This window comes from Mycothermus thermophilus (genome assembly GCF_041956435.1).
Source record: "Mycothermus thermophilus strain CBS 625.91 unplaced genomic scaffold VTJ04scaffold_2, whole genome shotgun sequence".
Taxonomy (NCBI): Eukaryota; Fungi; Ascomycota; class Sordariomycetes; order Sordariales; family Chaetomiaceae; genus Mycothermus; species Mycothermus thermophilus.
In genome coordinates this window covers 4,501,709-4,523,632 of record NW_027191428.1, presented here as the reverse complement: position 1 = coordinate 4,523,632, position 21,924 = coordinate 4,501,709, and the positions used below count along the sequence as shown (strand labels likewise).

General features: G+C 57.1%; 9 protein-coding genes across 9 annotated transcripts; 6 read left to right on the top strand and 3 right to left on the bottom strand.

Moving 5' to 3' along the window:
- Nucleotides 1-531: 531 nt before the first annotated feature.
- Nucleotides 532-1,706, bottom strand: VTJ04DRAFT_3841 (uncharacterized protein; the record flags this gene model as incomplete). The annotated part of the gene is made up of 2 exons (XM_069361785.1): nt 532-563; nt 617-1,706. The coding sequence occupies 2 exons, from the start codon at nt 1,704-1,706 to the stop codon at nt 532-534; spliced, it is 1,122 nt and encodes a 373-aa protein (XP_069222361.1).
- A 599-nt stretch (nt 1,707-2,305) lies between these two features.
- On the top strand, nt 2,306-2,841 carry VTJ04DRAFT_3840 (uncharacterized protein; the record flags this gene model as incomplete). Its single annotated transcript, XM_069361784.1, has 2 exons — nt 2,306-2,485; nt 2,683-2,841. The coding sequence occupies 2 exons, from the start codon at nt 2,306-2,308 to the stop codon at nt 2,839-2,841; spliced, it is 339 nt and encodes a 112-aa protein (XP_069222360.1).
- Nucleotides 2,842-2,855: 14 nt separating this feature from the next.
- On the top strand, nt 2,856-5,630 carry VTJ04DRAFT_3839 (uncharacterized protein; the record flags this gene model as incomplete). Its single annotated transcript, XM_069361782.1, has 1 exon — nt 2,856-5,630. One exon carries the CDS (start codon nt 2,856-2,858, stop codon nt 5,628-5,630), a length of 2,775 nt encoding a protein of 924 aa, XP_069222359.1.
- A 64-nt stretch (nt 5,631-5,694) lies between these two features.
- VTJ04DRAFT_3838 (uncharacterized protein) lies at nt 5,695-6,317 on the top strand (the record flags this gene model as incomplete). Its single annotated transcript, XM_069361781.1, has 2 exons — nt 5,695-5,855; nt 6,221-6,317. 2 exons carry the CDS (start codon nt 5,695-5,697, stop codon nt 6,315-6,317), a joined length of 258 nt encoding a protein of 85 aa, XP_069222358.1.
- A 51-nt stretch (nt 6,318-6,368) lies between these two features.
- VTJ04DRAFT_3837 (mitochondrial 54S ribosomal protein mL67) lies at nt 6,369-7,619 on the top strand (the record flags this gene model as incomplete). The annotated part of the gene is made up of 2 exons (XM_069361780.1): nt 6,369-6,800; nt 6,888-7,619. 2 exons carry the CDS (start codon nt 6,369-6,371, stop codon nt 7,617-7,619), a joined length of 1,164 nt encoding a protein of 387 aa, XP_069222357.1.
- A 411-nt stretch (nt 7,620-8,030) lies between these two features.
- Nucleotides 8,031-9,194, bottom strand: VTJ04DRAFT_3836 (uncharacterized protein; the record flags this gene model as incomplete). The annotated part of the gene is made up of 2 exons (XM_069361779.1): nt 8,031-8,867; nt 8,946-9,194. 2 exons carry the CDS (start codon nt 9,192-9,194, stop codon nt 8,031-8,033), a joined length of 1,086 nt encoding a protein of 361 aa, XP_069222356.1.
- A 929-nt stretch (nt 9,195-10,123) lies between these two features.
- VTJ04DRAFT_3835 (uncharacterized protein) lies at nt 10,124-11,806 on the bottom strand (the record flags this gene model as incomplete). Its single annotated transcript, XM_069361778.1, has 3 exons — nt 10,124-11,317; nt 11,381-11,441; nt 11,502-11,806. 3 exons carry the CDS (start codon nt 11,804-11,806, stop codon nt 10,124-10,126), a joined length of 1,560 nt encoding a protein of 519 aa, XP_069222355.1.
- A 107-nt stretch (nt 11,807-11,913) lies between these two features.
- On the top strand, nt 11,914-12,726 carry VTJ04DRAFT_3834 (uncharacterized protein; the record flags this gene model as incomplete). Its single annotated transcript, XM_069361777.1, has 3 exons — nt 11,914-12,016; nt 12,159-12,282; nt 12,369-12,726. The coding sequence occupies 3 exons, from the start codon at nt 11,914-11,916 to the stop codon at nt 12,724-12,726; spliced, it is 585 nt and encodes a 194-aa protein (XP_069222354.1).
- A 54-nt stretch (nt 12,727-12,780) lies between these two features.
- On the top strand, nt 12,781-16,482 carry VTJ04DRAFT_3833 (uncharacterized protein; the record flags this gene model as incomplete). The annotated part of the gene is made up of 7 exons (XM_069361776.1): nt 12,781-12,861; nt 12,927-13,028; nt 13,095-13,405; nt 13,463-13,492; nt 13,555-15,079; nt 15,137-15,691; nt 15,748-16,482. 7 exons carry the CDS (start codon nt 12,781-12,783, stop codon nt 16,480-16,482), a joined length of 3,339 nt encoding a protein of 1,112 aa, XP_069222353.1.
- Between the last annotated feature and the right edge of the window lie 5,442 nt (nt 16,483-21,924).

Below are 21,924 nucleotides of genomic sequence, written 5' to 3'. Positions count from 1 at the left end.
ACCCGTAAACATCCCTTCAATCCTCCAGAGTTGATGTCGTTGGTGGCGAGACGGCTACTTGTCGAAACGCAGCGTCGCAGCAACCGGACACAGCTCATCTTATTTGGGAGACAGCAGTTAATGTATCATGAGATCGTTGTACTAAGCTTACTGGTTGCGACGGTGTTGTGGCCGATATAAGACAATGTTGGTTTGTGAGGAATGGCAGCCACAAAGAAGGAGGTTAAACATCCTCGGTTGTTCACAGCTGCCCCGCTGTCTCCTGTCATTGACAGCCACAACCCTGAAAGACCCAAGCTGGACAACTCAGGGGCCCAACATCACGACGGGACATCAACACGGGACAAGAGGGGCGATATAAATCGATGGAATATATTCAAGGCGAGCTAGTCATTGTATTGCACGTCTCTAATTTTCCTTGTTTTTATTTATTTTCCTCTCTTGGCCTAGAAGCCCCTACATAGCCCCATGTCGAGAATAGGTCAGTCAACATTCTGGTATTCTCCAAGAACTTGTACAATCTCACCCTCTTCAACCATCCTCCAGATAGCCATCCTTCCACGCTGTATGATAATGTCAGCAAAAGCTATTTTTCAAGACAGCAGGGGTCTCTTACCTCCCGGAATCAAAGCCGCAGCCAACATGACCTTCGAAATCGGCCTCAAATCCTCCTCCGTCTCCTCATCCAGATAACCACACCAAAACTCCGTCACCTCCTTTGCCCGCCTCTTCAACTCGTCCCCTGAATCAACACACTGCAACCCAAGACACGCGCCTAGTTCACGAAATGCCAACCTCCTCGACGGATCCCTGGCCACCACCCCGCGCTTCTCATCCATCACCACTCTCGCCGACTCCAGCCCGGCATCCACCATGGCCTGCGCCCACGGCTCGTCCCGCGCCAAATGGCACGTCCACAGCCCCATCCCCAAGTCCAGCGGATCACGGCCCCCGCGCGGCCGAAGCCTTCCGCCGTGCTGCATCAGGTATCGATAGTCCTCCACTTCTTCACTCAAAACCTCTTGCCCTGATCCATCCTTGCCTGCTTCAGTAGCGGAAGCAGCAGCAGCAGCAGCAGTCTTCTGCAAAAGCCTGAAAATCACATATCCCGTGACCGCATCCAACGCGCCCTCGGAGTGCACCAACACCTCGTTCAAATCCATCGACACCTTCCACACCATGCGCTGCGGCCTGCCCCCCTGGTCGCGAACCATAAAATGCGGGTGAATCGCCCGCGCCAATTGCACGGCTAAATCGTTGTACTCCCTCTCACGCGAGGCGATCGCAAGCCTATTGAGCGCAAACATCCACAGCGTCAGGTAATGATGATACTGCCCGTCACCATCCGGGCCGGCGGCATCCACCTTGCCGATCCGCAACCCGCCCTTCAGCGGCTCGGCGTTCGTTGCGCGGGGGAGGCGCGCGGAGCCGTCGCGGGTTCGCCCGAGGACGTCGTGGACGGTCTGCGCCAGCCGCTTGGCCAGTGCCAGGTACACCGGCGAGGAGGTCTCGCGGGCGAGGGTCAGGAAGTTGATGACCCCGAAGGCGTCGGTCCAGAGGTAGCGGCCGCGGTGGCCGCCGGCGCCGGGGTTGGTGGGGAAGGTGAAGCTTGCGGCGGCGGTGGAGGAGGGGAGGGTGGTGAAGTCGCCGTAGACGGCCTTCATGGCGGAGATGAAGCGGTGAAGTGTTTGCGAGGAGGTCGCCATGGTGAAGGTGCGGCGGAGGATTTGGGGGGACAGGGGAGACACGGTGGTAGTGATGATGGTGGTAATGGTGATGTGATGGTGGTGGTGAGATTGGCACGATGTCGGGCAAGTCTGAGTCCGGAGAGGACTGACTTGTGGTGGTGAGCTTACATGGAGTGAACGAGAGTAAGTGGCGGTGGTGGTGTTGCTTCAAGTCACATCAATTCAAGCAGCGCCGAAATCAAGTCAAAGTCAGCAGATGGCAGAGAATCAAGATGGTGCTGGAATGACAATGTCGAGCATCGTGACACTCGCGTCTTTCTGTCATTGGCGTTTTACATGACGGCTGGCTCTGTCCCGTATGACCTAGCTCGTAGACTGCTTCACAGTACACGATTAGGAATGGGACCGTTGTTCCATCCTCTACGATGCCGGCATTGGAAACTCGGAAGCCCGTACAAAGATGACAGTGGCGGCAGAATGACGTTGTGTTGCTTCGATTGCTCATGCTCTCGAGCAATCAGTTCAGCCCTGTGGGGCAGAGCCAACCCTTGGCAAAATCGACTGCCCAATCAAACGATACTCCTCACGTGACTCGGGCCCCGGCCGGCTTGGCACCCATGCCCAAGGCCGAGAGCGACCCCGAGCCTTCGAGGGGCTTCTGGCGGCATCTGGAGCCTTGGTGGGGCTTCTCCCGCCGGGCCCGCCCAACGGCGGCCCGGGATAGCCAGGGTTGCCATGGATCCATGGATGCCCCGCACTCAGAGCTTCCCGGTTCTGGCCCGCTCTCGTTGTTAGTGGTATCATCATCCCACTTCCACAAGCTTCCCCTCGATCCTCGATACTGCTCGTAATACCATCTCAGCCGATTAAAGGTTGGCAGCCAGGGCTTCCTGCATCCCAAGCTTGCAAGATATAAGCCCTCCTCACACCACGAAGCTCTTTGGCTTCTCTCCTTTGTAAACAAACTTTGCACAAACAATCTCTCAAACAACAGACAGCATCAGGAACTGCCTTGGAGCAGAATCCCTATCGAAGCCTGACGTCAGTACTGTCGTCTATCGAGCTTTGCTACTCCTACATCTTGTTTCACTTCACACCCACTACGACTGACCACAACATACGACTCGAAAGCCGAGACATCCGTCTCGCATAATACCATACATCACCATGAACTCAAAAATGGAGTTTACCGACCGGGCCAAGAAGGCGCTGGAGGACGCCATGGTCCTGGCCGAGCAGTACGCCCACTCACAGCTGGTGCCGGTTCACCTTGCTATCTCCCTCCTCGATCCCCTCCCAGACCCCAGCAAGGACCAGCAAAACCAGGCTCCCGGAACCACCAGCTCGCTGTTCCGCCAGGTCGTTGAGCGCGCAAATGGCGATCCCCAGGCCTTCGACCGTGCCCTCAAGCGCACCCTCGTGCGCCTCCCCAGCCAAGACCCGCCGCCCGAGCAGGTCTCAATGAGCCCCAGCTTCAACAAGGTTTTGCGCCAGGCTATGGAGCTGCAAAAGGTGCAAAAAGATACGTACATCGCCGTTGACCACCTGATCAGCGCCTTGTCAGAAGACAACACCATCCAGGCCGCTCTCAAGGAGGCCAACATCCCTAAGCCCAAGCTGATCCAGGAGGCCATCTCCACCATCCGCGGCACCCGCCGTGTCGATTCGCGCAGCGCCGACACGGAGTCGGAGAACGAGAACCTGGCCAAGTTCACCATCGACATGACCGCCCAGGCCCGCGAGGGCAAGATCGACCCCGTCATCGGTCGTGAGGAGGAAATCCGCCGCGTCATCCGCATCTTGTCCCGCCGCACAAAGAACAACCCTGTGCTCATCGGCGAGCCTGGTGTCGGCAAGACCACCGTTGTCGAGGGCTTAGCCCAACGTATCGTCAATGCCGACGTCCCGGATAATTTGGCCAACTGCAAGCTGCTCTCGCTGGACGTGGGCGCCTTGGTGGCCGGCAGCAAGTACCGCGGCGAGTTCGAGGAGCGCATGAAGGGCGTGCTCAAGGAGATCCAGGAGTCCAAGGACACCATCATCCTCTTCGTCGACGAGATCCACCTGCTCATGGGCGCTGGCGCCTCGGGCGAGGGTGGCATGGACGCCGCCAACCTGCTCAAGCCCATGCTTGCCCGCGGTCAGCTGCACTGCATTGGTGCCACCACGCTGGCCGAGTACCGCAAATACATCGAGAAGGACGCCGCCTTCGAGCGTCGTTTCCAGCAGGTGCTCGTCAAGGAGCCCACCATCCCCGAGACCATCTCCATCCTGCGTGGTCTCAAGGAGAAGTACGAGGTGCACCATGGTGTCACCATCGCCGACGCCGCCATTGTGGCCGCCGCCAACCTGGCTGCGCGCTATCTGACACAGCGCCGCCTGCCCGACTCGGCCGTCGACCTGATCGATGAAGCCGCCGCTGCGGTGCGCGTGGCCCGCGAGTCGCAGCCCGAGATTATCGACTCTCTCGAGCGCCGCCTGCGCCAGCTCAAGATCGAAATCCACGCCCTGTCGCGCGAGAAGGACGAGGCGTCCAAGGCGCGCCTCGCCCAGGCGAAGCAGGACGCCCAGAACGTCGAGGAGGAGCTGCGCCCTCTTCGTGAAAAGTACGAGCGCGAGCGGCAGCGCGGCAAGGCCATCCAGGAGGCCAAGCTCAAGCTCGAGAATCTGCGCGTCAAGGCCGAGGAGGCCAGCCGCATGGGCGACCACAGCCGCGCCGCCGACCTTCAGTACTATGCCATCCCCGAGCAAGAGCAGATCATCAAGCGCCTCGAGCGCGAGAAGGCTGCCGCCGATGCCGCTCTGAACGAGAGCGGCGCCGACGTTGGCGGCTCCATGATCACGGACGTGGTCGGCCCCGACCAGATCAACGAGATTGTCGCTCGCTGGACGGGCATCCCGGTCACGCGCCTGCGCACATCCGAGAAGGAGAAGCTGCTACACATGGAGAAGCACCTGGCCAAGATCGTCGTCGGCCAGAAGGAAGCTGTCCAGTCGGTTTCTAACGCCATCCGCCTACAGCGTTCCGGTCTCGCCAACCCGAACCAGCCCCCGAGCTTCCTCTTCTGCGGCCCTTCGGGTACCGGTAAGACGCTCCTCACCAAGGCTCTCGCCGAGTTCCTCTTCGACGACCCGAAGTCTATGATCCGCTTCGACATGTCCGAGTACCAGGAGCGCCACTCGCTGAGCCGCATGATTGGCGCCCCGCCGGGCTACGTCGGCCACGACGCTGGTGGCCAGCTGACAGAAGCGCTTCGCCGCAAGCCCTTCTCGATCCTGCTCTTCGACGAGGTCGAGAAGGCGGCCAAGGAGGTGCTCACGGTGCTGCTGCAGCTCATGGACGACGGCCGCATCACAGACGGGCAGGGCCGCATCGTCGACGCCAAGAACTGCATCGTGGTCATGACGTCCAACCTCGGCGCCGAGTACCTGGCTCGGCCCAGCGGCAAGGACGGCAAGATCGATCCGACGACCAAGGAGCTCGTCATGAACGCGCTGCGCAACTACTTCCTGCCCGAGTTCCTCAACCGCATCTCGTCCATTGTCATCTTCAACCGGCTCACGCGCCGCGAGATCCGCAAGATTGTCGACCTGCGCATCGCCGAGATCCAGAAGCGCCTCAGGGACAACGACCGCAACGTCACCATCATCGTGTCAGACGCTGCCAAAGACAAGCTTGGCGCGGCTGGCTACTCGCCCGCCTATGGCGCTCGTCCGCTCCAGCGGTTGCTGGAGAAGGAGGTGCTTAACCGGCTGGCGATCCTCATCCTGCGCGGCAACATCCGCGACGGCGAGGTTGCCAGGGTGGATGTGGTGGACGGCAAGGTGACGGTGCTTCCCAACCACGAGGACGAGATGTCAGATGAGGAGATGTTGGTGGATGAGGAGGATGCAGTGGAGGAGGTGGCGCCCGATTCTATGGACGAGGATATCTATGACTAAAGTCAAGGGGGGTTAAAGTCTTGGGAGGAGGACTTGTGATTTTATGAGGGTTGATTAATTCTTCATGGCGTTAGCAACGGGCATGGTTGGCGATTGTGTTTTTTTTACGGAATTGGACTGGATGTCTCCTGGGATTATGGGAATCATCAGGAATGGAAAGGTAGATAAATGGCATGATGACTACGAGGATAGCATCATCATTGCCTGGATGAATGGAAATGAAAAGTCACCGATTTCCACATGAAGCTTCAAGAGTTCAATTGATGATGTTTTGAGTGATTGCGTGTGTCTTGTCTTCCATGTCCCATATCCCTGTGATGTGAAAGTGGCAGCCGCAAAGTCCAGCGTTCGGCGGGCCAAAGCCCCACAATTTCCCGCCAGTCGGAGCCGCCAATTGGTTCCCGCCCACCCCGGCCAAAAATATTCTGGGCCCGCGATCCGACGTCGACATAACATCTTCGCACTTGATCTTCCCCAACACCACCCGCAGCCGTGACGGCCCCCGGACGACGACTCCCGATCCGACTGTTGTTTTCCCTTCCGGAGGCGGCAGTCTGTGTCGGTCGGACGAAACACCTCCCAAACTAAAGGGGCCTCACCACCGGACCTCGGGACGACGAGTGGACGACGACGCCCTTTCACCCCACCACGAGATCGAACGACCAGTCGGATACGCTGTTCCGGTGATAGAGAGGGAGCGTCCGAGATCGACCAGCTAGGGAGATCCGACCAGACGCCATGAACACCCTCCGACCACTCCCGCTGCTCCTCAGCAGCCGGGGGCTCCAAACCCTCGGAGCAACCCCCGCTGCGCGGGGCAGCTCCCTCCTCTTCCGGGCCGCCGTCACCGGGAGGCTATCAGTCCCGACGCCGACAGCAAGGATAGGAGTGTCCCAAATTGTGGCCGGCAGCCAGCAACGGTATTCGATGTCGCACACGAAGAAGCGGCAGAAGGAACTGGAGAAGCTACTGGCGCCCGAATCGGAGGAGGAGAAGGAGGAAATGGCGGCGTTCCTGGATGAGGCCGACGAGCTTTCGGAAGATATGAGCAAAAACATGAAGTACATGCCCCAGCATGCACACAGTAAGCGGTTGCACGGCGAGCGGATTTGGGTGTTTCATCATATCATGACGAATCAGACGGTGTATTCGCTCAAGCCGGTCCTTGACGTACGTTTTTTCCCCGGATAGAATAGACCCTCCATCGAACCCCTCACAACAGTACCGAACCCAAGCTAACTCCTCTCCCGGTACCAGTCCAACAAAGCCATGCGCCAATTCTACTTTGTCGGCAAAAAGCTCGTCCCCGCGGCGCTGCGCAAGGACCTGTGGTGGCCGCTGCTCATGATCGAGTTCGGCCAGGGCAAGGGCGATATTGGCCGCAGCGCCTTCGCCAAGCTGCGCGAGTTGCAGAAGATGCACTACCTGGACTGGAAGGAGCGCGCGTCCGAGGAGGAGCGGCAGCGGCTCCTGTCGCTCCAGCGCCAGGGCGAGCGCGGCCGCGAGCTGCTCGACCAGCGCGGCAACACGGTCGCCGACATCGCCTATGTGCTCGCCGGCCGGGGGAAGGGCAACATCGTCCTCTTCGACGACACGCTGCCCGAGAAGAACCGCGGGATCAAGGATACCAAGGTCATCCAGCGCGTCAAGAAGTTCAAGGAGCTGGGCCGGTTCATGGAGGTGGAGGTGCCCGTCGAGGAGGAGGGCAAGCCCGTCATCGTCGCCGACGAGGACGGCAACGTGCTGCGGGCCACGACGAAGGTCAAGCTGCACAAGGCAAAGATCTACTGGGCCAACGAGCAGGACCAGTACTACGCCCAGCAGTGGACGCCTAACGTTGAGCACCTTGTCGGCTTGCCTGGGTTGGTGGATAAGGATACGTATCTCCCACCCAGGAAGGAGTTCAGGGAGCAGATTAAGAAGGAGATGGAGGCCAAGAGGGCGGCCAAGGAACAGAAACAGGAACAGGAACAGGCGGTCGATGCGTGAAGCGGGCCAGTTGGAAAGGTATAAGATCGGCCTGGTTGGACGAGAGGGGGTGGAGAGCTAAGGGTCGCTCTGTTGAAGTGGTCTCCTCGACGGGGTTAAGGTCATCTTCTAGGGATAGCTGCTACCCAACCTAGCCTCTGCGATAGAAGACGAAGGGGAGCGGATTACAATCCGCATGGAGACGGTGGCGGCCGGGGCGGTTGTACTTGTAACTCTATGTAACGTGTGTATACTGAGGAAATAGAGACGACGGGCTTGAAACAAAGATGGGCTATTCCGATTGCTCTAAAAGCAACCCTCCCAGACAAAAGATCTTCGCTGTCTCTCAACACCGCTTTCTTTTATCCATTTGCCAAGGTAAACACCTACCCATCCTACCTAACTCTCCCCAACCCAACTCCCCACCGCTACTTATTCCTCAACCTTCAACGCGAACCCCTTCAAATACTCATAATCCCCCAAACACTCCTGCACGCACCGTCTAATCACCCTCGCCGCCTCCTCCCCGTACTTCTCGCTCCACTCCCGATCCTCCTCCTCCTCCGTGACTTTGTCTTTCTTTTCCTTCCCTTCCCTGGTCGTCGGCCGGAGCTCGGTGCTGTGGATCGCGTCATCGTGGAAGCCGTCCCACTTGGCAAACGCTTCCACGGCGCGCTGCTGGCCTTCCTCGTCGCCGCCCCAGCTCAGCATGGAGGGGGAGAAGGGGATGCCGATGTCAGCGCAGAATTGGCGCAGGATGGGGATGGGGTGGAGGAGCAGGTCGTCGGCGTCGATGAGCGTGATTTTGACCGCTTCGTTGGAGTTGGGAGTGGAGGAGGTGCCGTTGGTTCCTCCGTTTACCCCGTTAGTCCCACCAGCGGCGGCAGCGTCACGATCGACGATTACGCCTTCGGCACGCAGGTAGTCAAACAGCCGGCGGAGCTCGGAATAGCCGGCCTCGCTGGGCATGAAGTCGTGGAAGCCGGTGCGGGCGGATAGAGGGGGAACGGTGCAGCGGTAGTAGGAGGGGATGGCGCGGCGGGGGTGGCGGATGAGGAAGGCGAAGTGGAATTGGCGGAGGAGGGGGAGGGGGATGACGGTTGGGTTTGGGATCTTCGAGGATGAGGAGCCGTTGGTGGTGTCAGTGTTGCCATTGGTGGTGGTGCTATTTGGGGGGTTGTAATTGACGAGAGAGGGCGCGATGCTGGCGGGCTTGCCGTCGGGCGGGAAAATGTAGTGGGCTATGTCTTTGATGAAGAGGCGTTTACCCTGTGAGACAACGGTTGGTTAGTGTTAGTCAAGGAGGGGTATTCGTTCTGCTAAATGTCTAGGAGGTGGGATACGAACCCCGTTGTTGGTGGGTTTCAACAGGCTGTCCATGACGTCGGCAAACGTCGTGTCGGCAAACCCGCTGTCCTTGCGGGCCTGCTCGTCGTTTTCGTACCGATCGCTGAGGCGCTCCGGGCCGAAGTAGAAGGCATCGCCAAACGGTTCATGGACGCAATGAAGGTCATCTGTGCGCGTCATGAAGATGCGCTCGAACACGGTGGACAGGGCACGGGGATGGGTAGCTAGGAAGATGGGTTTGGAAGACATGTTGGAGGAAGTCCGGTATGGTGACCAAACGATAGCTGGGAGATGAAATCTAGGGTCATATAACGGACAATTGAGGGTCGTTGGGGAATAAGATGGAGTTGAGTGAATGTCCGAGAGATATATAAGATCCAAAGACATCAAATTCTCACTGTCCCCCCAACCTTGGAAGTGTGGACATGGAGCAAGCCAAGCTTGGAACTTTGCCAGGGAACATCCCGTCTGTCGTGGAGGGAGAATCCGCACAGTACCTGACAAACGGATTCGGATGAATATCTGCCCTGGATCTAGGTACGAGCCGGTGCCAAAGTCCGCCTCATATGCGTTTTTTCTGAGAAGTACTTCAATGCTCTGGCACAGTACTTAATTCTAACAATGCTATTGTCCTTTGTCCTCCCCAGACATCAACGGCGGTAGGACTTGCTCCAATCCACCCCCACAAAGCACGTTGGACACTCGTATCTGTACGATCCCATCCTGTCACATCCAATCCAACGAACGGAGAGCACTTGGCATCACACATGTTGAGTCCAAAGAGTGCAACAGGAAAGGGGGGGAAGAGGGGGGAAATCAATGGCATCGACTTTCTTCGGGTCCATTAAGTGCCAAGTGGGGTTAGTCGAGCGGGTGTGACGTCATCCGACGGGCCGGAGCCCCACTCGGACCGGACCCGAGAACTGACCCCGGGCCCGGGCCCGACCGCCGGAGAGGTCAGCTGGGGCCAGGGGCTATTTATTTACTTTGCTCCTACATACAAATGTTCAGCATAGTCTGGACTAGTTGTGTATGGTTATTCCACACATGAAAACTATATTTCGATGGTGGTAACCTTATTTGGCATCTTTATCTCGTCTCCCTGATTATCCATCAAAGATGTAGGCAACCTATTTCCGACACCATCATCTATCCCAACCCATTACATACCTCCCTTTTCACTGCCTCTTCTTCTCCCCAACATCTCCTGCCTTCCTCCCCATCCAAACCCCCACCAACTTCCACACCACCCAAGCAAACCCCAACCCAATCACCAACCCCGTGCCCACCCCAATCCACCCCGCCCTATCCACATCCAACACCGGCACCCGGACCTCGGTCACCAGCTTACCGCCCCGCCCCGTCGTCGGCGACCGCGGCGCGACATGCCAAAACACCGTCCCGTCCTCAAACAGCCCGTCATACCCCAGCCCGCGCTTTTCGAACGGGTTCTTGCCCAACTCCAGCACACTACTACCACTATCCCCGTCACCTTCCCCATGCGGCTCGCACGCCCAAAACACGGCCGGATACGGAACCGATACGGTGGCGTACCCCCCGCTGACGGGTGCGAAGTAGCGCAGGTGGAGGGGGATTTCGGCTGTCCATTCAGCAGACGACGACGACGACGATGCGGACGAGGGCGGGGCAAGCTGGAGGAGGATCGCCGACCCCCAGGTCTTGACGGCATATTCCGGTGCCTCGAGATCGACGGGCTGCGTGGTGTGCCGGAGGGTGGTCAGGTTCTTGGAGGCGAGGAAGAGCGGGTCGGATAGCTGGTATTTGTCGGCAAAGATGGTGCGTGGGAGGGTGAGGTAGGCGTAAGGGCTGCAGGTGAGTTGGGAGGTGGTTTGCAGCTGGTGTGCCTCGGGCGGGAGGACGGAGGAGGAGAGGCGGAGCTGGAGGGTGGGGTGTAAACCCGTAGGCGAGAGGAAGCGGGCAGAGAAGGTGGACTCGGCATCCCGGTGCCGCGACGGGAAGCTGAACATGGCCGCCGACGGCTTGGAGTCCTGCCCGAGCACGGTGAGCAGACCTGTTACCCCCAGTTCGTGCGGCTCGAGGGTTTTGGGCTTGTCGTTGGACAGGATGCCGACTTCGGTCCGCATCCCCGGCCGAGATGTGGCGCTGATGGCATGGCGTTGGTAGGGCCATAGCGCGGTGATGCGTAAGGGGCCTTCGGAGCTATCGTAGGTGATGTCCAGCGAGGCGGCGCTTGACAGGTCGTCTAGCCTGGCTGAGCAGGCCTTGTCGGTTGGCTGACATAGGTGACCCTTGGCATAGCGAATGAAGTGCTCGAGGCTGTCGAGCTGCTGGAAGTACTGGTGGGCCGGTGAATGAGAGAAGCGGTCCCTGGGTAAGGTGGTGAAGGAATTCTAGAGAAAGGCTAGTCAGAGATTTTTTTTTTGGCCTCCGCTTAGCACCGGCGCGGAGCTTACCTCAAGTGTGCTGCAGGATATGTCACCAAAAATTTCCCCCAGCTCTGGGCATAACCTGGCTCTGACATGCGGTTTCAGCCATGGATGTCGGTCACGGAAAGGGGATGCTGGAGCCACCTACGACGCCGCCACAGCACTATCACTTTTGTTGTCTGGAGTGAAAAAGACATGAAAGCCGGGGGGCAACCGTGCCAACACCGGGCTTACGACATGGTGGGCGTCTGTGCTGACCCATCGGACATGAAGATGCTTGGTGCTCGCGAGCAATGCCCGGAGCTCCGCCGGCAGTTCGTCCAAGGCGAGAGTCAGCCGATCCTCGCGGACGGCATCGACATCCGGGCCGTTGATGCCGGCGGTGTCAACTCGGACTGCCGAGGGGTCCACGAAGTCCCCTAGCTTTTGGAGATACGTAATGCGTTCCCTCATGATGGCTTGATTCCTTGATTCGGGAGTCCAACCCGACGGTCTAGGTGCTAGATTTAGTCAACAATGACGTCTGGACCCGGCCCATCAAGGTGTCCACGAAGTCCGGGATGCAGGATGCGGCTACCGAAGGCAAGGAGGGCTCTGACGGCAGCTACAGTTCGGTGGTGAGGCGCATCTCGGTAGAGCATGAACTCCAGCAACTCCAGCGAGGTCAGCTTCAGCTCCTGCCAAGCTGAGCAGCCAGCTGGCCGAGTCAGGCCAGCCCTGCGGATTCCCGGTGGAATCCAGCCCTGCTGCTGACACATCCAGTTCTGCCTTCCTATTGGCCAGGGACACATACCCGGACCCACAGCTTGGCCGACGGCCGAGTCCTTCCCAAAGCAAACACCGGCCGGCATAGGCGCTAAACCCGATTTGGACACCGGGGGAGGCGCCTCAGTCGCAGATGCTTGGCCTTACGCCGGCGTCCCCACGCAGTAAGAGGCAGAGCGCAGAGGGGAAAGCAGGAAGCAGCGATCAGCAGCTGATCCAAGCAGTTGAAGGGGTGATTCTTTCCTTCCAGAACCGTTGATCTCGCCCCGACGAAAGAGGGCGATCATGAGCAAGGAAAGACAGGAAAGCGCCGCCCGAATGCGACAGTAACAGTGACAACCTCTCCATCAGCGTCTCTCCACTGCCAGAGAATCTCGCGAATCTCGCCTCGTGCCTGCTTCATGCTTTCTCAGAGCGTACAACAGAGTGGCAATTCGCAAAAAAAAACAAACCACTGCTTGGTGCCATCTCCGGCCCCGTGGACCCCGTGGAACCCCCGACCTACCCGACAGTTGACCGCCGTGGATCTGGGGACCGTAGCCCGTGGAACCAATCCCGGGTATCCGCTCTGGGAATCTGAATCTGGGAGACGCCGCCGTCCATCCTGAGCTGCTGCTCGCCGCGCTTTATACCTTCGGCCCGTGGCCCTCGGGCTCGCCATCATGGAGGGGCAAGCACCCTTCACCATCCTCCGGTCCAGGCGGCCGGCCAGCGACGACGCCATGAGCAGCGCCGACTCTGCGGTAGGTCCTTATCTTTGGGTGTTTGTACAATGAGGGGCACTCTAACTCACAACCTATGTCCGCAGTATGGCTCGCTCCCTGAGAGCTCCATCGCCGCGACTCACGATATCAGCCGCGTCAAGTACCATGTCAAGCACATTGAGAGCTTCGCCCGGGCGCTGGAGAATGTAAGTCGAAAGCTTGTTCTTGGAAGTGGAGAGGTTGTTGTCTAACATCTTCCTTCCTCTTCCCAGTCCGCCAGCAGGGCCTTCCCGAACCGCGGCCGGGATGCCCAACGATACAACAAGGTGCACGCCCTCATGCTGCACTGGCAGTCGGATGACTTGTTTGTGCTGCCCGAGCTTGAGGACCTGGAGAAGTGCTTTCGCAGGCACTACAACTTCTCCACCGACATCTTCGCCATCCCGTCCGAGAATCCCCATCTCGAGCTGATGCTCAAGATTGGCGACATGGTGAAGCAGCATGAGGCTGAGGACACCTTGTTCGTTGTCTACTATGGTGGCCATGCCAAGATTGACGAGGCGAGGCAGAGCACCTGGTGCGCGTAAGTGTGCTCCCCCTCCGAGCCCCTGGATATTGGCCCATATCTAACGCTTTCCAGGAACCGAATGCCCGGGTCACCATGGTTACAGTAAGCCATTACTTTAGTCCTCGTTCTGTGATTCATCCCTATGAGATACTGATGAGGAACAGATGGTCCGCGATCCAAACATTGCTCGAGAGGTCCATCTCGGATGTCTTGATCCTCCTCGACTGCTGCGCCGGAGCCGCGAGCGCTACCTTCGCCACCGGCCGGAGCATCACTGAGACCATCTCGGCTTCCAGCTGGGATGCCATCGCTCCTGACCCGGGCCGCTACTCGTTCACGAATGCCCTGATTGAGGTCTTGATGGAGTGGCGTCAACGTACCTTCTCCGCCGCCATGCTCCATGCCGAGATTCTTGCCCGCTTAAAACACCCTCGCCCCATCTTGATTAACGGGAAACACTTCGAAGCGCGAACGACGCCTGTGCACTTCATGATGACGTCCAACCACAAAGCCGCCAGTATCGAGATCCGCCGGTTAGTCCCGCAAAAGGCCCATCCACAACGACAGCCACCATTAGGCACTTCGCCCGCTAGTTATCCTCTTGCTTGGAACCAGCCGTCCTATCCGAGGATGCTCGAAGGGAGGAACCCGGTGGAGGAAATGCCGCCGCCCTTTATCCCGCCTGACTTGTCTGTCATCCCTGGTGCCTCCGACCCCAACGAGGACGAACCCCATGTGTTGATCTCATTGGCGCTCGAGGACGACCAACAGTTGGATCTGAATGATTGGGAGAACTGGCTGGCCTCATTCCCCGCCATTGCGAAGCATGTCAAGGTCCAAGGCGTCTTCAAGAGTCATTCAACCCTCCTCCTGCTGTCGCTTCCCGTCATGGTTTGGGACTTGTTACCAGATGATCCTGCTTGTTCCTTTGTCGCCTTCATCCGGTCCAACAACCTCCTTCACGCTCGCAAGACAAAGAAGGAATCGTCTGGGGAGGCCGTACCGGCGGCCAGCGAAGCTACAGCGAAGCCGGATGACCACAGGACTGCCGACGTTGATGGGACCGAGACTTCGGATCGGACGCCTACCGCCGTCAACGGAGCCGGGATTGAGAGGTCGGTAAGCTCCGCGAGCCGTGTGCGTGATGACAGCGAGTCCGGAATCTCCGGAACGACATATACGCCGGCCGAGAGCGTTCAATCAACGAGTGATATGCCTGGGGACTACGTCGATCAAGCCGATACTGCTTCGATCGCCCCATCCCAGCAAATATCACTAGATGTTCCAGTGCACTCAGTTTCCACGCCGTTGCCGCAGCACCAACCAGTCTCAGGACTGACCCCGCGGCCTTCGATGATCAGTTTTGCCGGCTCTCTGAGAGAGATGCCGTCGGTGGCTTCGTTCCAGACCTCCGACCGGCAACAGTTCAGCTCGTCAGTTCCACCCGTCCCTGCCGTCCCTGAGTACTTCTCCCAGGTAGCAGGGCCGTCAAGTGCAACGAGTCTCAACACCACGCCGGGCCCCATACACTCGGTCTTCCCACAAAGCCATGACGTTGCTTCGTGGCGGCCAATGCCTCCGCATGTCGAACGCCAACTGGAAGAATATTTCACATCGGATCCCGCTCCTTCAGCAACTACCATTGGCCATCTTGCTTCAAGTCTTGGCGTCGAGCCGTTTGACCTCTTTGTAAGTTATTCGATGTCCTTGCTTCTCTCACGGCTGCTGACTCTTCATTTTTTTTAGGCTTGGTTCGAACATCGTCGGGAGGAAATGGGCATGGCGCTCAACCTGGAGGGTCTGAGGGCCGAACCTCATCAGAGCCAGGGCCGTCCGGAGGTGCACATGATTCTCCCCGGCCATCTCAACAAACTCTTGCAAATCTATCCGGCCAAGGGTATCTTACTGGTTGACCTTCGGTCCACCACCGAGTTTGAGAGGTCCCACATTCACGATGCCATCAACTTACGTGCCCCGTTGAGTTTCATCGAAACCACGTCGCTCGAGATGATCGAAGACACCATCATGGACGACCAGAGCCGGCGCAGCTTCAGCAAGTGGTCACGCTTCAAGTGCCTTGTCTTCTATGACAGGGTCATTGAGTTTAGTTGGGAGTGCCCCGTCGCCGAAGCCCTCTATGCAAAGTTCCGGCAAAAGGGTTGGCAAGGCCAGTGCTTCATTCTCAAGGGCCATTACCGCGAGTTCTCTGCCTCGTTTGACAAGTATATCAGCGGGGCCAAGATGACAAGGGAGGCCAAGGATTACATCGACGGTCTCCGTCAAATGCCTAGCCCGACAGAGGTAAGCCAACACGAACATGAACGGTTTGGTGATAGATGCGACTGACTCTTTCTCAGGAGGAGGCCCGTCGGCGAGACGCCGAATACCGTGAGTGGCTGACGGCATTCACAAGCCAAGTCCGCACCCCAACAGCAGACCTGGTTCCCTCCAGGAAACTCGAACGCAGGCGAACTGTTGAGCAACGCCAGAAGGAACTCGAGGAAGAGTTCTCGGCCCGCTTCCCTGCGCTCTACAAGAAAGCCCAGTCCATGCGCTCCGCCTCTCACACCGACTTGCAGCCACCTCCGTCCTGGTCACCACCGCCGCCGCGCTTCAGCCAGTCTTTCAGAAACGTCGACTGGGCGGCGGCAGGGCCGGCTAGCGCCGCCGCGGGAACCAGCGACGACGCGGCCAACTATGACCGCAAAGCCCCCCTCGTCGCTCCGCTCGCCAGCGCGCTGGATAAGATGCGCGAGGCAAGCGGTGGGTCAGACTCGGGAACGTCGCTCAAGGGGCGCAGCCAGAGCTGTGCCGCCACTGCTGCTGCTGCCGCGGCCGCCGCGGAGGAGTATGAGCATGACTATGACGAGATTGATCCGAGCAGCGAAGGGCTGGGGAATGATCCGGTCTTTCAGAAGGCCGGGCTGCCGTCGTCGTCGTCCTCCTTGGTAGCAGCGGCGGGACAGGATGAGATTGGTGGGTCGACGGGGAGTTTGGCGAAAGCCGGCGGTGGTGGGGAGAAGGCGGAGGAATTGAAGAAGGTTGTGAGGAAGCGACCGACGCAGATTTGGGAGAGGTTGAGAGGGAAGTGAGGAGTGTTTTGGGTATGAAGGTTGGGATGTGGGATCATGGTGGTTGGGCGGTTTTGGTATGACGGTTGGGTTTGAATAGGTAACTATCGCGCGGCGTTTAGGGAGTTAGGTTGGGTTGGGTTGGATATACCATGTCATTTGGCATATGTATATGCATTTTATGTACATGGACGTTGGATAGGCGAGGGATTTTACGGTGTGTTTATTTCCTCATCGTTATGAAACAATGTTTTCCTACCTGATGTTTGGTTGGTCTAGGTTTATGTATAGTCATCGACAGTGTATCGTTTATGCCCAGACAGGTTTTGAACATAGACATATGTTAGCGTCCGGATTACACAGTCCATCGGTAACCTCCCTCTTCACCCGCCTCAGGTATATCTCTCGTTTGACCTCCCCTCTTCGCCTTGGGCTCAGCGGTTTCGCGATAGTGACCTTGGACATGCCCACTTACGGGTGGAGAAACTGACATCCATTTCACCTGTCAACCTGCATGAGTGACGCAACTTAATTTACGGTGCTATTACCTTTTCTACTCCATGTATTACTTGACTTTCAGTAAGGAGTATGTGGTTGGAGGTGGTTGATGTATCATGCAGGATGGGTATGTCACATGCTCATTCCTCTCTCCCTCCTCCCAGAGTTGTCGGATTCTGTCAACGACAGTAGGTGGGTGTGTCAATGTCAGCGTCAGACTGAGTAGCACCTGGAATGCTGTCAGGGGATGGTTTGGAGGAGGGGGCGAAAGGACGAACATGTGGGGTTAGCGACGTTAAGGACGTCCGGAGTAGGTATCCGTCTGAAGCAAGTACGGAATACCGGTCTGAGTCTGTGTGTATGTGTGTATCTCCGTTGCTGTCAAGCGAAGGTAACCCTGCCGGTGACGGTGTCATGTGTCATGACCTACCTGTTTGTTTTGACAGTTTGCGGGATATTGACTTGACGGGGCAAGCGATCTCTCGGCCTGGTTATTAGGTGCCTACCGACAGAGTGGCCTACCTACACGGTACTGTTGAGGGACAACCCGGCGGCTTGACTACCGATGCGGGGGGTTTGATACAGGTACTTGCTCCCCCTGTTTTCTCCATTCTCTCTCCAAGTGCTTAATTACCTTACCTACCTCGGGAGGTTGTCATCCATCCGGGGAATGACACCGCGATAGTCCCTATCTAGGTAACTGCCGAGCAGCACGGACAATACAGTACCTGACAGCCTTGGTGGTTGTGTGTGAGTGGTGGCGGGCCGAGATGCCTTGTTTGTCTTGATATCCGTGTTCAGTTTCAGTTCTCTCTTTCTACGCGCAGAAATGACTCTTGAAACACATCAAAGAGGCTTCTCGACTTACACCTCGGTATCTGCCTGCCTGGATAGGTGTTGATGGCAGGCTAGGTAAGGTAAGAAGGCTCACAGGCGAGGTGTTCCGCCCGTTGACACTCTCGTCTATTTCGACGATGGGTAGGTACATCCATTGCCAGTCAGTCAGTCAAGAACGGACCTTGAGATACGGGATAACAAGCACTGAATAGAGCAGACAGCCGAGGTTACGTCCCCCGCTCCCACCCCCTTCCTCTGTACACACGCTGAGCGTTTTGGGGTCGGTCTCCCCACGGGGCACCACCCCTCAACGGGTAGCTAGGGCGGATTGTGTGTCAGTCGCGTCATGTCATGTCATGTCATTCCGCGGGGTGTGACAGGATTGGGGTAGTCGTGGTAGCATTTCATCAATCGTTGCCGGAAACACTCCTCCCTTTCTCCGATCTCCTCCGCATTCTACCCATAGACGGACTGTGTAACAGGCAGAGAGACACGCCAGAGAGGCAAACATGCTCTTTTTTTTCTGTTGAGTCATAGCGGGAGGATTCGATGAAGGGCGGTTTGAAACACCGGCAATCGGCCGTCCTCCTAATATTGTGGATCAGGCAAGCTGGCGTTTCGGTCGACTCTTGAGACTACACCTACAAGACCCGCAAAGATCATGATCGTGGCGACTTCAATACCGAAGACCCAGGGCTACGGAGTTATTAGTCCCGTCGTCGTGAGAGAGCTGGTGCACCGAAAAGGGGACGCTATACGCCGTCCTTCATATCGCTGATAGAGTAGGTACCTAGGTTCTCTGTCATGTGCGACACAATCTACTACCACGATATACACATCCCCATCAACAAGATGTCTGGATATTCATGTGACGTGTGTATTAGTATGTATGTACCTCTCCCACCCCTAATTGGCCACGACGCGCTGCGCAAGCCATCCATGGATGTCATATGAGAAAAAAACCCGTTTCGTTGACGGTGTATGAAAGTAATCTCTCGTGCTTCTAGAAGATTTCCCGCCCTTCCGTGTTTCTGTGCTTGCTTGCCCACCGTTCTTCCCGCCCCAATCATCGTTCGTCATGATACTACGATTTAAATCATGCGTATTCTTCTTTCTTGGTTTGAGCATCTGTTTTGTAGTTGCTGCCGTCGCCGTCGCCATCGCCTCTCGGGCCTAACTTCCTAACATACTACCACTTCCTCTCGGTACCCAGCTTCACCCTTCTTTCTTTTTCATCACCTTCGTCAGACCCAGGCAAACAAACAAAACCTGATGCATGTGCTCTCTCGCCTCGAACGTTGGCCAACTGCCCTGCTCCCAATCTCACCTTTTTTTCGGCCCGACATCCCGGACAGAATGACTTTCCGGGTATGGGGGGGTGTGATAGGTAATCCTATAGCGCCCACGGGGGGTTGCCTTCGCCTACGGAGTATTAGTGCTACTACGCAGTTGTTGACACAAGAAAGACATCACATACAAGAGTGTAGAGACTGGGGGGTTCATCATCGTCACCGAGCAAAAAAAGCAAAAGTAACATCAAAACCGTTGAAAAAAGCTCCACAGATACAGAGTATGGTTGCGTGCTACCGCTCGGAATGTGAGCCGAGGTTGAGGGGGTTTGCTAGCCCCCCCGGCCTTCCTGTCAACTGCTGTGCCGGGGCCTTCCCCAGCCAAAAACTGGTCGGCCTGTCCATGAGATTGATTGAGTGATTTCGCAGATTTATTAGTTCACGAGGGTATGTAGACGGGACGGAGATAGCCAGAGCTCGGAGTGATGCTGGATGAGGGCGTGTGGAAGCGGAGAGACAGATTCTGAGGATGGTGACAGCCGACAGAGGAGCCGGAGACAGATGCTTCAACAGTAAGGTAGGGTAGCAGGCGAAGATTGTGTCACCGAAGTGACAGCAAAGTGACAGTGAAGCGACTTGCTTTGACGCTCCGGCGCGGCTCGGCTAACGTCTGTCACAGCGTGATCTGACGGCGAACCGACGACTTGCCTCTTGAGGGTAGGTATAATGCTCGGTTTACTATATGTTGGCATATGTATCCTGCTTCCTCTAGTAGATGCTCCATGTCAATATTCTCCGTCCCTATAGTATCTTTCCCGCATTGTGATAAATCGTGGTCAAGAGAGAGACGTGACATTTGCCTTATCCATTCCAAGACAATAACTACCGAACGAGTCTCGGTCTTTTGATGAAAAACAGTGGAGGCCGTTAACTACCAGAAGGGAAGGAGGGGAAAGACAGGTTGACGTCGATCACATCGCATCGAACCATGGTGTCTCAGCAGTGGCAGGGTTGCGTTGCATGGGAATCTCAACTCCCCAGTACCAGATCTCCCCTTCTCCACATCGGACCTTTTTTTCTGTCGTGTGGGGGATTGTTTGAGAGTTTGACGTCCCATTACCACTGTGTGGCAGCGCTCGTGACGCCAGGGGGCCAGTTTTGGCTGCCCATGGTTCTGTTCCAGAGCCTTGCCTTATGGCATCATCAGTCATCAGGCTTCTGATCCGTGGGATGGAGGTTCTGGATGCCACATTGCTGTTCGTCGCCGGTCGCAAACCGCGGCACTGCGTAATCCTGTCTCGGTCCGTTGGTACGGCTCGTTCGGCCCTAGGCTAAATGGATGCAAAAAGTCCCTGATATACTACGGTAGTAGGTGTGCTGTTGGCAACGGCGTTGGTTCATCACTCAAGAACGGAGTACCGATATGCACTCATCGGTGGAACTGGATCTTCTGGAACATGGATGGGAAAAGGCACGCCTGCGAGTTTCGTCGATCCTATGAAAAGCCGTTTGTCTCTTGTCGTCGGTTTCCGCATAACGGTCGTCTCTGGTTGATGCCGACGGTAAATCTTGGTCATCGGCAGTACCGCGGCGGTTGGCGCATCGAGGCGAGTGAAACAAGCAGCGGACTAGACCTCATCCGTCGCTTGCCTTGTCTTTTGGTTTCCCCGTTCCGTGCCGTTTAGCAGATCAGGGTTCGTTTCCACTACTGCTGCAGGCAGGTACATATTATAGGGCAGATGACCGACACACGGTAAAGAACTCGGTACGTAGAGGCGACAGCCTACCCGGGCCATGGAGGACATCTTGCGCAGGAGTACCGTAGCCCGGCGGCGCACTATGGTAGCACTCGGCAGTCACTCGCAGTTCCTGCATAGTGCATAGCGTGGTACCGCAACGCCGGCATGGCCGCAGGGCGACACACGTGCTCTGGCTGAGCCTGGACGCATTTTGGCTCGGGCTCGGTGACACGGGGATAGGTGTTCACTATAGGTAGGTGTGTCTACTGCCCCTCGGTCAGTTTGTAAGTGTAATAGCACGTATACGGCGGTAGTAAGCATGCGTACCATGTTTACGCGGCCTTGACAAAGCACCCAAGGGCGCTAGCCAGCGGCAAAACAACGGGACACCGTAGAACAGCCGAATGTCAGAGTTCGAGAAAAATCTGGGACGGCCAATTGATTGGCGCCGCCGCCGGCTTCGACCTGCCGATGCGGGAGCAAAAGCCGGGCTTGGCTGCATGCGTGTCAACGGTTTCTGTCTGGTGACGACCGTTTCCTGGTCCTGACATCTTAGCAGGGCGTGATATAGCTGCGAGCGTCGTCCGGCAAAAGGTGTGGATGGAAAAATGGAAGAAGGCATGACTTGTAAGGTCCGGGGTACTCTGCCCTAACAGGCGTTGATGCGGTGCGTATTGCGGTAAGGTAATAATACACGGATTAAATCACCCCGTAGCCCTGCTCCAACAGCAGAGATGCACCTGCCCGGCCAGAACAAGCTGTCACAGATCTCACCTGGGCGAAAAACTCCACTCTCTCCGTCTTGGGCTCCAAGCAATAGCAGGTCGCATCTGACAGCGCAGGGCTCAACTCGATCACACGATCGGCAGCATTTCCGAGAGTTTTGCCTCCATGGTTTTGTTTTTAACCTACCTCAGATTGGTGCGCTCTTCACTCCTTGTTTGCTTGTGCAATGCAACATCAAAATGACACGTGCTAGGAGGGGTTTGAGAATGCAAGAAACGCATCAGGAAATCTCCGACTTTCATTGCAGGACCTCTCAACACTCACAAACCGTGTCTGCAAGAGATGAGAGGATCAGAAACATGACATGATGTCTC